At 35.3% G+C, this 14203-nt stretch overlaps 1 protein-coding gene across 25 annotated transcripts in view; it reads left to right on the top strand.

Annotated features, from left to right (window-relative positions):
- The window catches only part of ATF7IP (activating transcription factor 7 interacting protein), a 112287-nt gene that overhangs the window by 48546 nt on the left and 49538 nt on the right, over nt 1–14203 (top strand). For 13 of the 25 annotated variants that reach the window (XM_072798935.1, XM_072798928.1, XM_072798932.1 and 10 more), the window contains one exon: nt 5685–7213. In XM_072798935.1, the coding sequence (XP_072655036.1) occupies nt 5692–7213 (1522 nt within the window). In that variant the 5' untranslated portion in view covers nt 5685–5691. Of the gene's footprint in view, nt 1–441; nt 462–980; nt 1080–5684; nt 7214–14203 lie in introns of those variants that run through there. The other 12 variants (XM_072798929.1, XM_072798918.1, XM_072798936.1 and 9 more) reach the window with 2 other exon arrangements.

Here is a 14203-nt window from a genome sequence, read left to right as displayed (position 1 = left end):
AAAAGAAATTTACATTGGAATTTTGCAGATTCTTATCCATGGGGTGAGAAGTGTATTCTTATTATGTATTGTCCATGTTTGACTTATTTCTCCAGTTAGGGAGTTGATTTATATTTCTGGAAACACTCATGGATATTTAAAGGAAGATAAATTGAAATAGCATAAAAGTTGTAAATTTTTATTTATTTATTTATGTGATATATTAAATGTGTATCATATGGATTTAGATTTTATGCTTATATGTTCTAGATTACTTATATTAGACAAAGAACCTCACTAACGTATTTCGGATCCAGGTTTTAACTATGTTTCTCTGACCTTATTGTCTGTCTCCTGTTGCTGGGCAGGAATCAGGATGCTGGCTACTGATTGGCTGAGTTTGTGAGCAGCTCTTGAACAGCCACTTAAATTCTTGAGCTTTTTGAGCAGGCAGATTGTAGGCTAAGACATTACAGCTTTTGGTAATACTTCCCTTTGTTGTTTCATAGCTATGATCTCTTTGCTAGAAAAAAGAATAAAAGTTTTAGGTGGAAGAGGGATGAAGCAGAGAAGAAAATGTTTTCACTTAAAAAAAGAAGAGGCTCATTGGGCTTTCCTTAAAAAATAATTTACCCAAAATCTGAAAAAAATTCCAAGCTATAGGTACTTATTTACAGATAACATACCCTTCTTGGGTATTTCAATATAAATTCCTTTGGTAAAGGTGAAAAACCCTTTATAATGCTGTAGAAAAAGATTTTATTAGTGCTGATATTATCTCAGAGCTCTTGAATCTGAATACACAGAATAGGGACCTAAAAACAGTTTTTTGATTATCTTCTTCATGAAAAAATATTTTCTAGAGAAAGCTTATGTTTTACACATTTACTTCTAGATATGGCAGACATTTTCTATATGAACTATATGATTATATGAATTATAGTCATGAAAACTTCATCATTTTAGTGTTGCAACCTAAAAAAGTAGTTTTTCTTTTGTAGAATAGTTTTGTGAATGGCATCTCAGTTCCAGATGACGTATTAAAATGATCCTTAGAAATGTATTGTTCCAGTAGTACAGCCATGGAGACTTGTTTGCAGGTAACATACCCTTTTCTAATGTGTATCTTTCCTAAATATACTTTCTTTATGCAAAATAGATTTTTAAAAAAGTTACTGCTGATTGGTTTGTACAGATATGGCTGAACTAGTTTGAACTGGTTGTTCATGCTACTTCCTTATGCTTTGTCTGTTTTTCATTATACTTAGAACCCATAAAAGATGTGGTAAATGGCTGTAGTGTGCTCCCTTGTGGGTATAGATGGTAGTTATTTTGTAATTCTTTGTACAGTACTTTGTTATTACTGAATTGAATGGCGATTTAATTCGTAAAACCAGCTTGCTTGAATGATATTTATTTTTATTAAGTGTTATTTCATGGTGGCAATTTTTTAAAGTCATGTTTGCATGTTAAATTATCTAACTTCTCTACAAAATACCAGAAATATTTAAGAGAAATTTGTCTCAGATTCTCTAATTTATGTCTGAAAATATTCTTATACATAGACAATCATGATAACATTATTGAGTGTTCGCTGGTTTCTAAGTGCTTAATGTATAGAATCTCATTTAATCATGACTACAACTTCTGTGGCAGGTACTGTTAGTGATATTCCCTCTCTAAGATAGCTGAACTAAAATTAGGAAACTTGCCTGGTGCCATAGTAAATACATGGGAGAGCTGGAATTGAAATCCATATTTCTTTCTGCTGAATTTATGTTCTTAAAGGAGTTGCTAAAAATTATGAAAATAGACTTACTTTTTTTTTTTTTAAAGAGGAAATGCTTTCTATTAATGTACCTGTCAGTAACTGTCAGCTTCCATATAACAGCTGAGCAATGGGACTATTATGAGATCAGAGGCCAAAAGAATTGCAGTTCAGTATTTAAAATATTTAAAAGGTAGTCATACTCCTTATGCTATAAATTTAATTATTTCTATCTTTGGAGTCAGCAAGAAAAAGTGACTACAAAATTTGCATTGCATCTTCTTTGTAGAAAAATTTTCAGTGAGTATAAGTTTGGAATGGATGGTGGGTGGGAAAAAACTTGAAGTTTAAATGGTATACTATAATGAATAGCCCTTAAAATAGTGCCTATGATAATTTTGCATTGAAGTTTCTGTTCAATTGAAAGATAATTTTTCTGAATAGTTTTACTGAGTTCCATAATTAAAATACTAGGAAGACTAAGAAATATATTGTAAGTAATTAGCTTAAAGTGAGCAAATGAATGCAGATTGTACCACATTCTAGAAGTACTGTAACAAAGTGATAGGTTCTTAGGCTGTATTGGCCTCTAACAAATAGGCTAGGCTTTGTTTTATGCCTTTCAGCCAAAGAGAACAATGGAACACCAGAATCAGATGTGTAATTGAACATGTTGGATTTATTATTTGTTGCAGTGAGGAAGAATGCTTATCATGGGGGAAACTGAGGCACATCAGTCAATAAGAGGATATTAGAAACAAGGCTATGGGTTTAATATAGTAGAGATCGGGTTATTTGGGGGAGAGTTTGAGGAAATAGAGCTTTACTTTGGATTGGGGGCTATCAGAAAGTAGGAGCAATTCTATGCTTGGTTATCTCAATAAATCTTACCTGTAAGGGAGGACAGAAATAAAGCTGTAACTGACTAAAAACAAAGTAGCCATGCTTATTTAGTCAGAGAGAGAGAGGTTTGATATTTTATAGGTTGCACATTGAACTTGTCTAATGTGAACATTGAGGTGATGTTATGTTCAAAAGGAGAACAACATGGCTTCAAGTCAATTTTGTAACAATGAGGTCTAGCTGTGAGCCTTAGATTAAGTTCCCAGATGTCAGAGGCTGCTTCTCCGAGCCCTCCCCCCACCCCCCGCAGCCAGAGCAAGTGTATGCAACCATCATTCCTACAGGTAAATATCCAGTGTGAAAGCAATATCCTTGCTTCCTGTATATCTGAGTGCATAAAAGACTTCCGTTTTATTCCATTATAGACTAGTGACGTTTTCTCCAGGATGAAACCCTTGCATCTTTTGCTTGCCTTACTGCACTGGCTAGATGTTAACATAGAAATGGTATTAGGGAATATCCTTGTCTTGGTTCTGATCTTGATTTACCATTAAGTATTATATCTGTAGTTTTCTTTTTTGTAGATAACTTTATTACATTTGTTTTCTTCTATTAGTTTCCTGAGAGTTTTAATTATGAGTCAGTGTTGAATTTTGTCAAATGAATGTACTGTATCTTTAGATATGATCTTGTGTTTATTTTCATCCTCTGTTCTGTTTATGCAATGAATTTTGAATTCATTGCTTGAAATTTATTTATTTATTTATTTATTTACTTACTTACTTACTTATTTTACTTAAGTAGGGAATTTACTGTCTCATAGTTCTAGATGCTAAAAGTTTGAAATGAAGGCAATCCAGGGCCATGCAGGGATTAAGGAAGGACCTATTTCAGACCTGTCTCTTAGCTGTGACTTGGCAATAGCCAAACTCCAGTTTTTCCATGGCTCTCTGTGTGCATATCTATATCCAGATTTCCCCCTTTTTATAAGGATACCAACCATAGTGGATTAGGGCCCACCCTAATGATGTTACTTTATCTTGTTTACCTTTGCAAAGATTCTGTCTAAATAAGATTACATTCCGAGACATTGTAATATGAAAATAATATATTTTATCAGATGGACACCTTGGTTGGGCCTGAAAGAAAGCCATAATGCTTCATGACTCACTTATAATCTACATTGCTTCATTTTTTAAAAAATGAAACCAACCTTGTATTTTTTTTAATGAGCTTCACATACTCATAATATATGCCTTTTTAAAGCAACTTTTTTTTTTTTTTTTTAAATTTTTTAATTTTTTTTTTAATTTTTATTTATTTATGATAGTCACAGAGAGAGAGAGAGAGAGGCAGAGACACAGGCAGAGGGAGAAGCAGGCTCCATGCACCGGAGCCCGACGTGGGATTCGATCCCGGGTCTCCAGGATCGCGCCCTGGGCCAAAGGCAGGCGCCAAACCGCTGCGCCACCCAGGGATCCCCTAAAGCAACTTTTAAATAACATGTGAAAGAATAAATCACAAGAGAAATTAGAAAATATTTTAGCAGAGCAACAATGAAGATGTAACACATCAAAATATGCAATGCAGCTAAAGCAACATTAAAAGGGAAATTTATAGCTTTATGTGTATTGCAAAAGAGGAAATATAGAAAATTAATGGTTAACGTTTAGCATGATGCAGAACTCCCAGACTTTTCCAGAGCAGCTGTACCATTTTATAATCCCACAAGCATTGTGTGAGGGTTCCAGTTTGTCTGTGTCTTTACCAATACTCATTATTCTCTTTGATTATAGCCATTCTGGTGTATATGAAGTGTTATTTCATTGCAGTTTGATTTATATTTCTCTGATGACTAGTAATGTTGAGCATCTTTTCATTTTTTAGTGTTTTATTAGCATTGGTTTATTGGCAATTGGTATATCTTTTAGAGAAACGTCTATTCAATTACTTGGTCTGTTTAAAAAAAAATTGAGAGAGCATGCACACACGTGCACGGATCTGTGTTCCCTTGAGCACAGGTGGGTGGGGAGAAGCAGAGGAAAGGGAAAGGGAGAGAGAACCTCAAGCAGACTTTTCATGTAGACTCCCTGCTTGATTCCACACCCCTGATATGACCTGAGTTGAAATTAAGAGTCAGGTGCTTAATGACTGAGCCACCCAGGCACCCCAGTTACTTTGTCCATTTAAAGTTGGGTTATTTTTGTTGTTATTCAGTTGTAATAGTATTTTATATTTTTTAGATGCAAGTCTCTTAGATACATTATTTGCAAATATATGATATGTGAATGTTTCCTGTTGAGAATTATCTTAGCAATTTTTGGATGGTAATCTTTTGTAAATATATTTATAGTACTGTTAATTTAGATATGCCTGATTGCAAATGCCATCTTTCCTTAATTTTCCTTTCTTTTTTTCCTTATTTGTATATCTCTTTCCCATTCCTCTACTGCTTTTGGTCTCTCATACTTTTATTTTTCTTTCTCCATCTACTTTTTTACTGCATTTACTTTTTTTATGCTACTATATCCTCTAGATTCTGAATTCATTAGCTTACTGAGAAAACTAGAAACTAGTCACTTTTTCCTTTCTCTCTCTTTCTTCTTTCTTTCTTTCTTTCTTTCTTTCTTTCTTTCTTTCTTTCTTTCTTTCTTTTTCTTTCTTTCTCTTTCTTTTCCTTTCTTGTCTTGTTTTTTCTTTTCTTTTCTTTTTTAATGGGATGAATGGCCTTAATTGTTTGCAAAATGGGAAGTGGAGGAAGAGGGGACGTTACAGTTCGGCTCCAAGAGTGGCTCTAAAGACTGACTCTTGCTGTCCTCCCAAAAAAGCTAGTCTTTTTTTTTTTTTTTTTTTTTTTTAGTACTTCATGATGATTGATCTTCTATGTATGGTTCATACCTGTCATCAATTTTACATTACATAAGCCCAATTAATATGAAAATTAACACATAGCAAGGATTATTATGCTTTCTATATGTCATTATTTCAAAATTACATTAAGGCCTACTTGCTTGTTAAGATCAGTTTGCAGTTCATCTATGATTAGGTGGCTTCTGTTTCAATTATTAAACTCTCTCTCTTTCTCTTTTTAAAGATTCAAAATGGATAGTATAGAAGAACCTCAGAAAAAAGTCTTTAAGGCTCGAAAAACAATGAGAGTGAGTGATCGTCAGCAACTTGAAGCAGTGTACAAGGTCAAAGAAGAACTGTTGAAAGCTGATGTTAAGCTGTTAAATGGCAACCATGAAAATGGAGATTTGGACCCAACCTCACCTTTGGAAAATATGGATTATATTAATGACAAAGAAGAGGTGAATGGCATTGAAGAGCTTTGTTTTGACCCTGAAAAAAGTAAATCAGAATGGAAAGAAACGTCCTGTACCTTAAATGTTAATGTAAAAAACAAGCAGGATGATGATTTAAAGCATGAACCTTTGTCTACTAATAATATAGCTCCTGAACTAGTTTGTAAACTGACTGCTGAACCAGCTTCTGATGAGCCAGCCTCTGTTGATCTGGCTATGGGAGATCCAGCATCTGGAGATTCAACCCCTGAAGATCTGGCTTCTGAAGTATTAACCTTTGGTGATGCCACCTCTAGTGATCTTGCCTCTGGTGATCCCACCTCTGGCGATCCCACCTCTGGTGATATCACCTCTGGTGAAATAGTCTCTGGTGAAACAGTTTCCAGTGAGCCATTCTCTGGTGAATTGGTGTCTGGTGAGTCAGTCCCTGATGAATCAGTCTCTGGTGAACCGATCTCCAGTGATCCAGCCTCTGGTGATTCAGCCTCTGGTGATCTGTCCTCTGGAGCATTGGCCTCTGATGATCCACCCTCTGGTGATCTGGCTTCTGGTGATCTAGCCTCTGGTGATCCAACCTCTGGTGATCTGGCCTCTGATGAACCCACTTCTGATGAACTAACCTCTGATCCCACCTTTGAACCAGCTTCTGTACCAGTTTGTGAACCTGTTCCTGAAACTGACAGTACAGAGCTTAGTAGCAATAAAGGTGATGATTTTCTTGAAAAAAATGGGGATGATGAAAAGTTAGACCAAATTTTCTCATTGGATGAGAAAAATAAAGCTGATAGTAATATTGATGCTGATGAAGAAACCCTAGAAACAGATGATACAGTTATTTGTTCAGATCTACCTCCTGAGAATGAAAAGAAGGTAAAAGAAGATGCTGTCACAGAACCTGCTCTTAGAGAGGAGGCTATCTCCAGCAGTATGGAAATTGACCAAAGTGAAAAGAATGAAGATGAAAATTCTGCAGACCTTGTAGAAACCATTAGTGAAAATATTATAAAAGATGACAAAAATGAAATTATCTTGGAAAATACAGATTCTATGGAGACAGATGAAATTATTCCTATTTTGGAAAAGCTTGCACCTGCTGAAGATGAACTTACTTGCTTTTCTAAAACTTCTCTCCTTCCAATTGATGAGACCAATCCAGATTTGGAAGAGAAGATGGAAGGTTCTTTTGGTTCACCATCTAAACAAGAAAGCAGTGAGAGTTTGCCAAAAGAAGCCTTTTTGGTCCTCTCTGATGAAGAGGATCTTTCTGGTGAAAAAGATGAGTCTGAAGTTATATCACAAAATGAAACATGCTCTCCAGGTTAGCATTATTACTTAAGTTTTAAATATTTTGATTAGGTTTAATAAATTGCTTAATATAGCATTCTTATGAATTTTTAAATTTTTTTAGCTGCAGAGAAAGTTGAGAACGATGGTGACTAGAATGATCTCTTGATCTCTAAACTTCATATATTCTTTTTTTAGATTTTATTTATTCATGATATATATATATATATATATAGAGAGAGAGAGAGAGAGAGAGAGAGAGAGAGGGGTGGGGGTGGGGCAGAGACACAGGCAGAGGGAGAAGCAGGCTCCATGCAGGGAGCCTGACATGGGACTTGATCCCAGGACTCCAGGATCAGGCCCTGGGCCAAAGGCAGGCACTAAACCGCTGAGCTACCCAGGGATCCCCAACTTCATAGATTCTTAACAGAATTTAGATTTATACCCACTCTGTGAGCAATATTATGTGAATGGATAAGAAGGGAGGTAAAATAATAGGAAAATATGGCCCTTGACCTTAAGGGACTTCTAGTCTAGGATAGAGATAAGATAGACCCAACATAACACATGAGATAACAATTTCAAGTCAGTACATAATTGATCAAAGTTCTAACAGTTGTTCTTGCTATTACTTAGCATCCAAGCAATTTACAATGTAAAAGCCTACTGGTTTAAATTATTTGCTTCAAGTGTAACATCACATTTTACAATTAATTTTTTCTCGTGAAATATGATTCCTCTAATATTCCTTGTCTACAGAATGACACAACCATTGCTAGAATCCAGAAACCTTGAAGACTGATAATCTATTTCATAAAGACTTCATCCATTTGCTTCCTCAGTCTTCTTGATTCTACCCAGATTCTACCCAACCTACTCTCTTCCTCTGCATCTTCTGAATGATTTCTCTGTAACTTAGTTCTGTTTTATTCGATTGTGTTCTTCTCTTTTGTTGGATCCCTATTACTTTGATTTAATTCCAAACCCTTTTATATCAAAGGTATATAAACTTCATATTGGTTCAAAAGCCTATCTTTCCAAGGAATGAGAAAAATTGTATTTTGCTTTTGTGATCAAACTCAAACATGAAATCTATTTGAAATTTCCTCAACTCTTTTGAGAGTGGCATTAATACCTTTATGTTCTTATTGTATCACCAGACTCTTAGCCTTAGAACTCTGTGAGAAGAGTGACCTTGTGTAGCATGAAACACAGCATTTGATTTCTAGTTTGTTCAGAAGAAATAAGAGACAGGCCTAGGAGACTCAGGGATGTTTTTCCCCCCAATATATCATTACCAGTTTTTGGAAGTAAAGATTTTTTCTTCTTAAAAGATGTCTTCATTTCCAAAGATCATTTATTCATTTATTGAAGCGTTATAGAGAGACAAACCAGGCTGTTCTTGGTTTTGGGGGTTTAAACAATAGTCTTTTTTTTTTAAATTTTTTTTTTCTTTTATTTATTATTTATGATAGTCACAGAGAGAGAGAGAGAGAGAGAGAGAGGCAGAGACATAGGCAGAGGGAGAAGCAGGCTCCAAGCACCGGGAGCCCGATGTGGGATTCGATCCCGGGTCTCCAGGATCGCGCCCTGGGCCAAAGGCAGGCGCCAAACCGCTGCGCCACCCAGGGATCCCGGTTTTGGGGGTTTAAAGATAAAATTTAGTACTTGCCCTTAGAATGCAGACAAGAATTCAATCGCAGGACATTAAATACAAGGCTGTGAATACAGTAATAATGGTAAATTGGTATTCTGGGAGTTTAGAAAAGGGTAACTTTATAAAAACATAGATGCATTTAGGAAAGCGCTTTCTTTTCACTATATGTATAATACAGGGTTTTAGTGAAGAATAATCCCTCTTAATTGTAGCTTCATCCTACTTGCTTAGGCCAAAAATCTTGGAAGCATTATTTTTTTCTTGTGTTTCATATCTCATCAGTCTATCAGGAAATCTCATTGGCTCTGCCTTCAGAGTAGCTTTAGAATTCAGTCTGTTTTATCATCTACTATCATCACACTTGCTCTGAGCCATCATCTTAAGGCTAAAATAATGCTTGTCTTATAATCAGTGCTCAGTAAATATTTGTGGAGTGAGTGAATAATCAATAATGTGAGAGAAGTGTATCATGGAGAACCTTGGTTACAATGCTAAAGCGTTCTGATAGTACTTGGGAGCCATTAGATGATTTCAGGCAGAGGAGAATGACATAATGAAGTTAGATTTTGGAAAGATAATAAGTAACCATATGTAAGATGACCTTAACTCTTTCATTTAATAAGTATTTATAGAGAGAGTGGTATTGGGATAAGTACTTAGAAAACCTTTTAATACTCATAGCAAATTGCAGATTGTCATTTAATGAGTTTATACATTTTACCTTTATGCCAGGGTTTTGATATTAGAGACCATCCCACTCAATGCTGTTAAATGCCAAGAGATGACTATTAAGCCACCCATCCATGTTGCATACTTTGAAAATTCAAACTTGCATTTATTTTTGGTTACTTTTTTTTTTTAATTTAAAAGATTATTTGAGAGAGAGAGAATAACGTGAGAAAGAAATTACAAGTGGGGTGTGGTGGAGGGGTAGTGGGAAAGGGAGCAGCAGCAGACTCTGCTGAGCAAGGAGCCCAAGGCACAAGGCTGAATCTCAGGACTCCACAATCTTGACCTGAGCTGAAGACAGATGCTTAAGCAACTGAGCCACCCAGGTGCCCCGGTTACTTTTAGACTTTTATCTTGATTGTATGCTAGTAGCAGAGTAAGTGTAGTGATAGATTTAATTTCTTAGATGGTAACTAAACTTTTATTTCCTGCCCCCCCCCCCCGCTCCCCCCCAAGGAAGTTTTGTGTATAATGCATTGTGGTGTAGTTTCTTCATGGGTCTTAAAAGTGTACTCTGTACACGGGAGTGGAATCTGTTACACTAGTCCCTTTTTATCAGTGATTTCAGTTTCTGCAGTTTGTTATCCACAGTCAACCATGGTTTGAAAGCAGGTTATTCTTCTCTGACTTTTTCTTAGTAGTAGTAACTTTCTAGGTCAGTAGTAGCTTAATGGTGCATCACAATGCCTATGTCATTCATCTTACTTCATTTCATCACATGTGCATTTTAACACTTCACATCATCATAAGATCTATGAGTATAGTACAATAAAATTTTGAGAGACCGTATTTATATAACTTATCGCAGTATACTTTTTATAATTATTGAATTATTGTTCATCTGTGCCTAATTTATAAATTAAACTATATCGTAAGTATATATGTATAGGAAAAAACATAGAGGCTTCAGTACTATCCATGGTTTCAGGCATCCACTAGGGTTCTTGGAACATAGTCCCTGCAGATAAGGGGGGACTATAGTACATGCGTACCTTCTGAGTTATTACTTTCTTTTTTTTTTTTAATTTATTTTTTATTGGTGTTCAATTTACTAACATACAGAATAACCCCCAGTGCCCGTCACCCATTCACTCCCACCCCCCGCCCTCCTCCCCTTCCACCACCCCTAGTTCGTTTCCCAGAGTTAGCAGTCTTTACGTTCTGTCTCCCTTTCTGATATTTCCCACACATTTCTTCCCCCTTCCCTTATATTCCCTTTCACTATTATTTATATTCCCCAAATGAATGAGAACATATAATGTTTGTCCTTCTCCGACTGGCTTACTTCACTCAGCATAATACCCTCCAGTGAGTTATTACTTTCATAATTTTTTTGGGGGGGGTTTTATTTATGTATTTGAGAGAGCGCTCAAAGGGGCTGAAGGGACAGGGAGAAGAAACAGACTTCCTGCTGAGCAGAGAGTCCAATGCGGGGCTTTATCCCAGGACCCCTAGTATTCTTGACTAATTTTTAATGTTTTCAGAGCACAGAATTATAAACTGAAGTACTGGGGACTACCTCTTTCCTATAGCTACTAACATTTATGTGCTGTACTAATAGGAAAACATAAACCTCTGTCATTTCAGGTACTTCTTTAGCCAATTTGTTTTAAATATAACAGTTATGATAGCTTTGAGCAGCAATAAGAAATAATGAAAGATAACAGCAAATAAAAAAGCCATTTTAATTTTATAGTACTAAAAGAAAGACCTAAGAAAGTATTGCAGATAAACTGAGTAGGCCTAAAGATACTGTCATGTTGTTACATAGTACTGTATGATAACTGATACTCATTAGATGATTAAGATGATAATATGTTTATTAAGAAGGCCAGGAAAATAAAGATATCTCTCTGGACAAGTTTAAACAGCAGTACAAGAGGTACATGCCTTAGTTTATCTTCCATTCACTTTCCATGCCGTGTATTCTTTCTCTAGCTTCTGTTCCATCTCATTCCTCTCTTTCATAGTCATTCTTCAAGGTCTGTTAATAGGCTAGCGCTGTTTTTTTCCTCCTACTTATTCTTCAATTTAATTGAATTTTGATTTTCACCTTGCCAGTCCCCCATCCTTATTCTCAGTGAAGTGACATTGATGTTCATATTGTTAAATCCAGGGATTTAAATCCAAAATTTTGTCTATTCTCTCACACTTGGATAGTCTCTTTTAATAGTCCCTCCCTCTTGAGACACTTCTTTAGCTTTTGGGCTACAGCATTCTCCATTTTTTCATCCTTCTTGGCCTTTCTCATTCTATTTCTTTTCTTTTCTTTTCTTTTCTTTTCTTTTCTTTTCTTTTCTTTTCTTTTCTTTTCTTTTCTTTTCTTTCTTCTTTTCTCTTTTCTTTTCTTTTCTTTTCTTTTCTTTTCTTTTCTTTTCTTTTCTTTTCTTTTCTTTTCTTTTCTATCTTTTCTTTTCTTCTTTTTCCTTTTCTTCTTTCTTCAGATTTTATTTATTCATGAGAGGCCCAGAGAGACGTAGAGACATAGGCAGAGGGAGAAGCAGGCTCTCCCTTGGGAGCCTGATGTGGCACTTGATTCCAGAAGCCTGGGATCACAACATGAGCCAGAGGCAGATGCTCAACCACTGAACCATCCAGGCTTCCCTCTCATTCTATTTCTTAATAGAGAAATAGGAGGGAGAGCTCTTCCCCAACTACTTTTTAATTGTATAAACATTGCTATTTCTTAACATTTAAAATCTGTTTTAGATTAAGCTATATTTTACACTAAATTTTGATTACAGTTTCCCTCCAAATTTTATTTCAAATGAAAAATGTATCTGGTTGATTTGTTTTTCCCTATTCATTGGCTCTTTAAGATAAATATAAGTGCTTATGAGGGTAATTGCACAGGAATAGAATTTCATGGGGTTTGTCTGTTTTTAGTTTAGGTTAGTAGTTATAGAATTACTGTGGTTTAGTTAATTAAAATTTATTGATAATTTATTGCCAATGTTTATTGTGTTCAGCTGAAGTTCTTTATTATTTCAATCCACTTACATTCATTTGTTTCTTATTGTATTTAACTTTTCTGTGTGGAACCTCATATTCCTGTATATTGGTGTAGAAATTGCAGGTTTTTCTTTTCAAAGTTGAGGAAGATCAAAGAAGCAGATTTTGGAAAGGGAAGTATAGGAAGAACATCAGTTACAAATGACTATTGCTGCCCAAGTTAGATATGGGTATTTCAGAACAGAGACTTGGACTATCTAGAAAAATTTAGGAGTAGATAGCATATAGACCTTAGTTGAAGTTGAATGACAAGATGAGATCACCTCAGGGAGTATAAATGGAGATAAGAATAGGTACAAGAACTGAGCTTTTGAAATTCCAGTGTTTAGAGGTTGGGAGATGAAGAAGAAAAACCAGCAAAGGAGACCAAGAAAGAGTAGCTCTTACATCAACTATACTTCAATAATAATAAAAACAAATGAGTATATTAACCAAAAAGAAAAGGAAGAGCAGCTTTTCTGGTAGAAAGAAAAATAAGAAATTCTGATATCTTAGATGTCAAATAAAGAGGAAGTTGCAAGGAGGAAGGAATAATCAACCCAACTCTGTTTATGTATCAAATGCTACTGTTTGTTCCAGTAGGATGGAAGACAAATATTTAATAACCTGAAGATCCATATGTGACCTTGACACGAGGTGGTGGAATTGAAAACCTAATTGAGATTGGGTTTCAGAGAGAATGGGAAGAAAATTGGAATTAGTAAAATATAATTTTTCCCCCCAAGTTTTGCTTTAAAAGGGTTCGCAAAAATCCACTGTAGGAGATATTATTTGGAAGTTTGTATTGGTTAAATAAAACTTAAAAACATTAAAAAAAAAAGATTTTATTTATTTATTCATGAGAGAGAGAGAGAGAGAGAGACAGAGGCAGAACTAGGCTCCATGCAGGGAGCCCGATGTGGGACTTGATCCCAGGACTCCAGGATCACGCCCTGGGCCAAAAGCAGGTGCTAAACCACCGAGCCACCCAGGCGTCCCAACTCAAAAATTTATTGCCACATTTTTCTGATATGTCTTGTAAGGTTGAAAATTTTTATATGTTTATTATTGACCATTTGTATTTCCTTATCTATAAATTGCCTGTTCATGTACTTTGTCCATTTTGCTAAAGTATATATTATCTTTAATTAATCCATAGGAATTTTTTGTTTTGTTTTAAATATTCTCAAAGAGTTTCAGACAGATTGACAAACCATAGCCTATAGGCTCTGTTTCTGTCAATAAATTTTTTTTGCAATATAACCATGCTCATGTGTTCATATATTACATATTGTTTATCACTGCTTCCTGCTACATGGACAGAGTTAAGTAGTTGCATCAGAGACCATATGGTCGGTCCACAAGACTGAAAATATTTATTTTTTCAGTGGAAAAATGGAAAAAGTACATTTTTTCCACCTTTATTTTATGAAGTCTTATTTAAGATAATGATTATCATATAGGTATTAAACATCTGCTTTGTCTCAGCTCTTTCCCAAAGTTTTTAGGGTTACCAAAAATAAAAGATACAGTACCTGCTCTTAGCTTACTATTGTCTAGTCTAGCTGAAAGGAAAGAATGCCACGCGTAGAACTATATATGAAAATGGTCTAATTTGCAATAAATCTGTACTCAGTACTATAGGAA

This window comes from Canis lupus, chromosome 25 (assembly GCF_048164855.1).
Source record: "Canis lupus baileyi chromosome 25, mCanLup2.hap1, whole genome shotgun sequence".
Classification (NCBI taxonomy): Eukaryota; Metazoa; Chordata; class Mammalia; order Carnivora; family Canidae; genus Canis; species Canis lupus.
Note: the sequence above shows the minus strand (reverse complement) of the source record. Positions and strands in the feature narration are given on the sequence as shown.